Raw genomic sequence first — 8,919 nt, forward strand, 5'->3', positions numbered from 1 at the left:
AAGTTCGTGCAGGCCTAAATAATATTTCACAAATAAAATGCTCACTTTGGGGAATAAGTAAAAAGTATTTGTCTACATGATTTTTTCTCAATCAAACATGTTTGAATATTTCAAATAGGTAGCCTATTGCAAAAAAATGTGCACAGTTGAATCAATGAATTATTGATATACAGTAGGTTGAGGTGACACTGAGAGAAAATGCAACAGACACGTGATGGGCCCTACAGAAAACCTACTTTTGTTTTTGGTAAGTTGTTCTTTACCTCCAGGTCTAACATTGATCTGTGAAGAGTGGCTGATGTCCAAGAAGACTCCAGAAGATCATCAAACGTGGAGAGGCTCTCCCCCTGTCTGAGATGCCTCTTACCGCCACCCCCCTTCTCTGCGCCATCTGTCAGATCCCTCTCAAAACACACCCTCCTCCCTACCGACATCGGAACCTCCGAGTTCTGTAAATGATAGTGAAGGGCATGGCGATTCTTTCGCGCCAGTTCGTTCTCTTCGTTCAGTTCTGCTGAGGGATTCGTTCGTTCACAGTTCGTTCAGTCGTTCATTTTGATTACGTCACGCCACAATGCAGGAGAGCAAGGGGTGAATGACGAGCGAACTAGTTCAGTGAACGAGAGGAGGAGGGGGGCATTCATACTTTGCCTGTGTGCTTCTCATGTCCAAACATATCAACTTAACTCATTTTGCCTAGTTATATTATTTATTTAACAGCAGCACACATTTTAAAAAGCCCAATTACAAGCTGTTTTAACCAAAAAGTATGCCTTCCTCTCTGCCACGTTAAGTTGTTTATTCGTGGTCATGGAGACTGTTGCTATGCGCCCAGACTGGTCTCTCGTTCGCGCTGTGCTGTGTAGATCTAAGGTGCTCCTCGTGTCTAAACATATCACCTGAAACCTATTTTGCAGATTAATTTTATGTATTGAACAGTATCACCCATTAAAAAAAGAATAAAATATCATTTACAAGTGGCATTTCCAACTAGAAGTATGCCTTTGTCTCTGCCGGTAGCATGTCATTTTTCCGACACCCCTTTGGTCCGATTCGTCAATATTCCGAAAATTTCCCATTAATCCTACAGCCCACTAACTCGAAATAATTAAATGAAACCCTTTGCTCCGACAGCTCAATGTTCCGACCAATGGCTGTTTGGGTTTGGTCATCATCCCAGGTCGTATGTCCTGCTTTTCCCGGTGCCAAGTAGACTTCAGCTGCATGCGCTGCGACGAGCACATAGATGTCGTCTGAGTCGGTCTTGCTGTGCTCTTACCAAAACCACCCCTAAACATAACCTGTCATTAATGCAATGTTGCCAAGTTTTACAATTGTGCCCTACCCAAAACCCTTCCTAACCCTAACCTGTCAGTAGGCTATTGCAATGTTTCTGAGTTTTCAATTTGTGCCTTGACCAAAACTTTCCCTAAACCTAACCTGTCACAGACAGCACCATGACCACTGCGTAGGCTTCAGAGATGACGGTGATCTAAAGCAGCTTTTGGTCGGAACATTGGACTGTCGGGACAAAGGGTTTCATTTAATTGGTAAAAAGTTATCAGAGACTAAGTGCTGTAGGATCAATGGGAAATGTTCGGAACATTGACGCATCGGACCAATGGTGCGTCGGAAAAATGAGCGGACCCCGTCTCTGCCACGTTAAGTTGTGTATTCGTGGTCATGGAAACCATTGGCTGCAGTTCACTGGCTCCTCGTTCAGGAACGAGAGCTCAGCTCGTTCAGAGCTGTGAACTGTGGACTATGTGAACTGCTGAGCTCTTCTAAATTATGAACTAAATACTCGGTATGTGTAAAAACTCTGGTAATATTAAGATATCACATTAAGAGATAAAGTGGTGCCCCTTTGCGCAGATTAAAATGCTCATTGGACGACCACTTCTGCTAGTCTGACTGACTAGTGACAGACCGGTGATTCACCAACGAACGAAGTGAACGAGAGGCGGGGAACTAGTTCGCTTCGTTCACTTCAAAGACTCGTTCAAAACGAACGGTTCGTTCGTGAACGACACATTACTAGTAAATGAAACGATTCGAAAGAGACAAAAACACCCTCTGATTTTTCTAAGCGCGTTCTGTTTTCATCTATGACCGCTGAACTGGACGATGTGTCGATGTCTGCTGAATTTAGAGATGTGTCTTGGTCTGTTATGAGCCCAAATTCTGTCACAGATAGGTTTAACTTGGCTGTTGTTGCTGCGCTCCCATTGAAGTGGTCTTTCTTCCAACGGCACGGCCAACTGTCATCGCCAGACTGACTGTGGTTATTATGGAAATGCCGTTGACGGAGTAGCCTGGGTTCCTCCACAGAGGCCGGTTTCGCAGGTGTGCTGCGGGCCAGAGCAGACCCCAGGTGTGGACTCTTCTCGTCGGTGAGCGTTGACAGAAGTTCAAGGACCTCGTCGACATTCTCATCACACGCCGGGAGGTTGCACTGCGTGAACCTGAGCGTCTCGTTGTAGTCAGGGTCGCTTTGAGACCAACTGCGTCTCTCATAATAATGGCCATCCATCTGACTTTAAATAGCATAGCCTTTAAACTATTGTTTTAATCTTCAGAGAAGCATCCTCAGGCAGAGCCCAATTCATCTATTTTACCTGTGAACAAAAATGTAACTTTGACGTGAGCTCCTAATTGAAATTCAATGGATAGGCTATTTTACAACGCACACCGTGTCTACAGCACCTAGGGAAAAAAACGTCCATTTACCTATTCAGCATGCCACGCGAGTCCTCATGCCCGCGCCTCATACTGTAAACACAAACCGACGTGCAATGAAGAAGTGACTTCGACAGGGCACACGACACCACCACGATAAGCTGCTCACAAGATTATGTTGTAATCTATGCTACATTGTATCGGGGCCCTATGAAGTCTCCTGGTTTGACGTCTGTCACCCAGGTTGATTCATTCGCGCCCTGTGTGGCCTCCTCTCCAGCAGCTGTCACAAAGTAGCCTCCCTCTTCACAGAGTAGAGCTATCTTACTTTGAGCTCGACTCTACTTATGTGAATAGCTTATTAATGGTTTCCATGGTTTTTGTGAACAGTCGAGTGGCCTCGCTTCTGTATTCTCTTTCAGCTGATCAAGGGGGAAAGAAACAAAAATGTTTGCAGAAGCATAGCAGGTGCAAGAATGTGTCTTTGAAGTGATTTCACAAATGTAATAACTTCTTTAATTGGGTAGCTAATTGCATGTCAATATATTGACAATTAACACTCTTATTAAAAGAAGGATGTGACATAAACATCAGGCAAATTTTTATTTATTTTTACATCAGTGGACTGATACAATCCATAATATTATCAATACTCTTGGTTATTATAATAAAAACTACGCAATTACCAAGCAGATTATTGTTGATTATTAATGATCAACATTTCATTTAAATATCCATTAGGAAATAAGACTAAAATAGAACAATAAGGGATAAAGATAATAGAGCAGTCCAATATTCCTAACAGTCATTTATGGAATTCTGCCATCAATGTTCTAGAAGACAATCCAAAAGGAAGGGGTGCAGGTTCAGCAATGCAGCAGTGAAACTTCAATTCAGTCATCTGTACTCCATTGCTCCAGTCCATGTCCCTGTACTTCATGTAGCCTACTTGTTCTTCAGCACACCGAGTTCATGCTATCAATGTATGTCTGTTTTTTCAAGGTCAATTTGCGAGCACAGTAACCCCCATTTGCCGAGGTCCACAGCACCGCAATCCAGTGCGGCACAGAAGACTGCGAAACGGTGATGCCTTCATCTACTTGTAGCCACGAAGGTAAACCAGGCGATGGGGTTGGAACTTCTCTCTGCACAATGGGCACTCACTCTGAAAAAAGAAATAAAAAACGTTTCGTAACGTCAGTCATTAGATAGCCATACCTTCCATACTCATTGACAGTGTTTAATTGTAACAAATTAAGTTTATTGATGCGTTACTGATATAAACCTCCAACACTTTTCTGATATGGACATGTGTGTACTATGTGTTCGACATTGTGTAATCTGCAATGTTTTATAATTACTAGCTGTATATAACATGCAACCATTTTGATAACAAAATAAATACTTAGCTAGAAATCCACATAGCACATAAGCCCTTCGTTCACATGGGCACTGTTCATCAATGTATGAAGGTAGGCGTGAATAACAGATTTGGGGTTGTCTTTTCATGTGTTACATGCATACACAAGGTGAGATTGGCAGACCGCTGATTCGTTTCAGACTGGAAAGTTAAAAATTGTGGACTTTTTGGCGGAGGCAGTGAAGCCAACGGAACCAGCGGTCCCACAGTGAATTTCATGTACACTCCAAGTCAGTGGGATCAAAGTTCTTCCTATATAAGTTACGCCACTTCGCCGCCATCTTGTTGACGCCTTCGGGGTGCTATTTCGCGATTAGTGAGACCAGATCTGAGAGTCAATGGGAAAAATGAATGGGGAAACTGAGTACAGGACGGGAGGGAACCCAGCGGTTGTGAAAACCATATGGTTGAAACCACCGTGAAAAACTGATCAATCTAGACTGCTTGGTTGTGTCATAAGAGTCAAAATAAGGCTTTTTAAGCCACTTTTCTCACATTTTTTTGGCAGAGCGCAGGCGCAGTACCTCCATAACGGCACGAGAGCAACACCTTTTCACAACTGAGCATGCGCAACATTTCGCGTGCGCCGATGCAGCCACATGATTGGATCAATGGCAACGCAGCTCAGCAGGCACATTGGCTCTTGTTACCAGAAAGGCGGGAGATGTGCGGGTAGACGCCATATTTGCGTTACGAATCTTCACCGTTAATTTCTATGGACGTTTACAGGAGAGACAAATCTCCTCTTCCCTAATAAAATCTCTTGTGGGATCAATTGGCGGCGGCCGGTGCCCATTTGAATGAAAGGGTAGGTTGCTAGCAGTTCTTTTATCCCTTTTTTGTATTTTTTGTAATTTTGTGTTGTCTTTTTTGTGTTTTTTTTGCCTTTATTTACACAGGCCCATGTGAGAGGAGACAGAAAGTGAGTGGGAGAGAGAGGGAAGGATCGGTGAATGACCTCTGGCCAGAATTGAACCTGGGTCCCCACCATAACAGTTAAAGGACCAGTTTAGTCAATTTCAACATGCAGTTGTAATGCTCACACTACCCTGGACTTGTCAGTACCTGCGTTTTTTTTTTTTTCTTCTTCAGCCTTTTCCGAGATCTTGGTCATTGTAATGGGGGCAGCGCTTTGTTTACATTTCAAAAAAACATTTTTACTTATTCCCAAAAACATCCAAAAGGTTGTACAACATCAGTAGACAACTAGCAAACGGCAGTACCTTTTGGGAAAATATTTGGAGTAGGCCTATGTAAATTAAAAAAAAATGTAAACAAATGCTGCCCCCATTAGAATAGCTCATATCTCGGAAAGGGCTTAGCCGAAAAATGTGGCATCACCGGGTACTGACAAGTCAAGGGTCTCGTGAGCAATACAACAGCATATTGAAATTGACTGAACTGGTCCTTTAGGTGATTTAGCTGTTTGAGCTAGGCCCAAGGCCAACAGTCCATGTTTTGGTGTGTTGACGACGGACCTTGTTGCTGCACCACTCGGTGATGCACTCCCAGCAGAAGAGGTGTCCGCAGGGGGTGGCCGTGGCATGGCGCCTCTCCTCCAGGCACAGGATACAGCGGGACGCACGCAACGACGAGGACGACGGAGACGACACGGCCTGGGAGCTAACACACACGCGCGCGCACACACACAGACACACACATACGCACGCACACACACACACACACACACACACACACAGAGACACAGTTTAATACTTTTATTTGAATCACAATCTGTTAAAAAACACACAGATACAAATATTGCAGAGTTGTAAGAGTGATCTTAAGAGTAAAAGACAAAATTGTACACCCCTACAGTCGACACAATTTATGAACTGTTCATAACACAGATACACACACACACACACACACACACACACACACACACACACACACACACACACACACACACACAGAATCTCTTTGCAGGTAACCCACCTAGAGGGTAAAGGTTACTGTGCGGCCCCTGGCATGCCCTCTGCAAACATGCATATGCACGCATACACACATTCTCTCTCTCTCTCTCTCTCTCTATCTCTCTGATCCTACACTCTGTACATTTTCTGAACAGTTCATAACACATTCATACACATATTCTCTCTCTCTCTCTCTCTCTCTGTACCTGGAGGGCAGGTTCCGGTGCTGTCTCCACTCCTGGCGTGCCCTCTGCCTCTGCCGCAGGTTCCTGGCCTGCAGCACCAGGGTGATGGCCAGCTGCAGCAGAGACACCGCCCCCAGCAGGCGGTAGCTGTTGCGGATCACACGCTCATCCCTGGGGCCGCTCAGGACACGGAGCTGTGGAGGAGACACACACACACACACACAAACACACACACACACACACACAAACACACACACACACACACACACGTAAGAATGATACTGTATATATATTTTGCACTAATTACCCACACACACACACAAACACTCACACTCACACACAGGCAGATACAGACAGGCAGGCAGGCAGACAGACAGACAGACAGACTGACACACACACACACACACACACACACACACACACACACACACACACACACACACACACACACAGATAATAAAGCATGCAGAGTCACATTTTTAAAAATTCTTATCTGGCCTCCAACATATGTTTAATATTATGGAATTTTACATGAAATACACAGCATGTTTTTGTAAGGAAATGTTGGAAATTACATTTGCAGTACAATTAAGTTCATCGGACCTAGTGAAGGTGGGGTCTTCAATATACAGTAGGCCTAAAGTGCAGGGGGGAAATCCTGGTTTGTGTTCATAGTACGGCCCTTGGAGGAGGACTTTGTCAAATTTGAAGTGGCCCCTGGAATTAAAAAAAGGTTTCCCAGCCCTGGGCTAGAGAGAGGAGATGAGATGGACCTACATAGCTGATGCCTGTGGCCCTCTTGCTGAGGTGGTAGTAGGAGCTGTAGATGTAGAATAGAGCCACGTGGACGCGGTGGACGATGGCGATGCCCTGCTGCGCGGCGTAGATGACCGGCACCAGGTTCTTCCTCTGGGTCTCCGTCAGGGCCGCCACCGCCCGCTGTACCCAGGCCTTGATGTAGAACATGGGGTTCCAGCGCGACGGGGGGTCCCTGTGAGCTCCAGGTCTGTCCTCAGCCTCCAGCTCGTTCTCCACGCACACCAAGAGCTTGTCCAGCAGGTAAGGCGCGAAGGTGTGGAAGAGGATGAAGGCACCGCGGCGGGTCAGCGATGGCACACGTCGCTTCGTGGGGTCCACCTGCACTATGTTGACATACTCCTCGCCCAGCGTTTGGTACCCTGAACACATGAAAAGTACAGTGTTTACTTTACCAGTACATCTGGAGATGGACATGCACCTGAGTCAAAGACGTCCAAAAAGGAATTGTCATTCAGTGTAACGGATACCTTCTGCTGACTTTAACTGTAGAAAACATGACTCTTATTATTTTATTTTTTTCCAGTGAATTCATGAAATCCTCAGCTGTCATGCATTCACTTCAAACTATTTAAAAATCTTGCTTTTTTACAGTCAGCAGAAGGTATCCCTTACACTGAAAGACAATTCCTTTTTGGACGTCTTTGACTCACCTGCAGAATAATTTGTAGTATGGAGAATTACATGTTTGTATTATGTATACTAGAATTCGATATATTTTCTGCATTTCACCTGAGAATGTTGTCAAACTGTAGTAGGCCAGATCGGACAACAACTCTACCTCCTTTCTCCATTTCAGCCATTGCCTGGACCCTGTCATGAAAAATAAAAATAGTCAGTTGTAACAAAACTGGAGCAAGCTCCAAACAGTCAGCCACAGTTGTGGTGTGACTGGGTCAAAGACGTGCAAAATGAAATTGTCATTCAGTGTAGGCCTAACGGATACCTTGCTGACTGTAAAAAAAACATTTTATTTATTTATTTTTCCAGTGAATTCATGACCGCCTCGGCTGTCATCCATTCACTTGAAACAATTTAAAAATCGGTTTTTTTTTTACCATTACAGTCAGCAGAAGGTATCCGTTGCACTGAATGACAATGCCATTATGCACGTCTTTGACCTGACTGCACTATAGTCTACTCACCAGTGAACGCCTGGAAGACCTCGTTGGCGTTATTTTTCAGACAGGTCTGATAGTAGTCGTCTTTCTGACTGGAGCGTATCAGCTGCGGCTGGTTTGAAGGGGCAAGCGGCATCTTGCATGCAGGAGTTTAGCAGTATTGTCGCTGAGAAACGTCGCTGGTTCTCGACCAAAGGTCTCAAATGCGGTGTAGCAAATGTTGAGGTAACATCCTGAAGTTCAGCGTTTAGTTAACACTCCTCAGTCCTAACAAATATACTACACGAACGTAGGCCATGTCGGATGGTGTTCCTCTCATTGAAGCTGTGTCCGCTGCTGTGCAACTTGTGGTTCGTAGTTCGCTTGCATTCTGCACAATCACGTTGCCCGTGGCAAGGAGAAAGCCATTTCGTGCTATGTCCACTTGCGCACCAGACGCCCAGGGTCTCTTTCAAAGCATCGGATACGTTTAATACTTCGTTTGCTTACAGATTTGCACGAAATATTTTCCTAACATCAACCAGGAAGCACACCGAGAAATCAACGAGAAAGACAAGACAGGCACCGCAGTCATTGGGATGTGAAATGTTTTTTGTCAAATCCCTGCAGCGGCCCCTACAGAGTGGAGGCATAAACAACTACCATTCCCATGTTGCTGAACTAGTCACCAAATTGCTCAAATTCAATATAAATTGCCCACACTGTAAATTTCTCAAATACATGGTATGTATTCAAAATTGAAAATTTGCGACTAGGCCTACAAAGGTCAATTTTAAGCTTTA

The 8,919-nt window shown here is 44.6% G+C and overlaps 1 protein-coding gene across 1 annotated transcript; it reads right to left on the reverse strand.

Moving 5' to 3' along the window:
• Positions 1–3,209: 3,209 nt before the first annotated feature.
• pex10 (peroxisomal biogenesis factor 10) lies at positions 3,210–8,668 on the reverse strand. Its single transcript, XM_063208004.1, has 6 exons — positions 8,162–8,668; positions 7,749–7,829; positions 6,978–7,378; positions 6,222–6,394; positions 5,578–5,722; positions 3,210–3,844 (listed from the first exon to the last, which is right to left on the reverse strand). Exons 1-6 carry the CDS (start codon positions 8,271–8,273, stop codon positions 3,776–3,778), a joined length of 981 nt encoding a protein of 326 aa, XP_063064074.1. The 5' UTR covers positions 8,274–8,668; the 3' UTR covers positions 3,210–3,775.
• Between the last annotated feature and the right edge of the window lie 251 nt (positions 8,669–8,919).

Source organism: Engraulis encrasicolus, chromosome 10 (assembly GCF_034702125.1).
Source record: "Engraulis encrasicolus isolate BLACKSEA-1 chromosome 10, IST_EnEncr_1.0, whole genome shotgun sequence".
In the NCBI taxonomy this organism is placed as follows: Eukaryota; Metazoa; Chordata; class Actinopteri; order Clupeiformes; family Engraulidae; genus Engraulis; species Engraulis encrasicolus.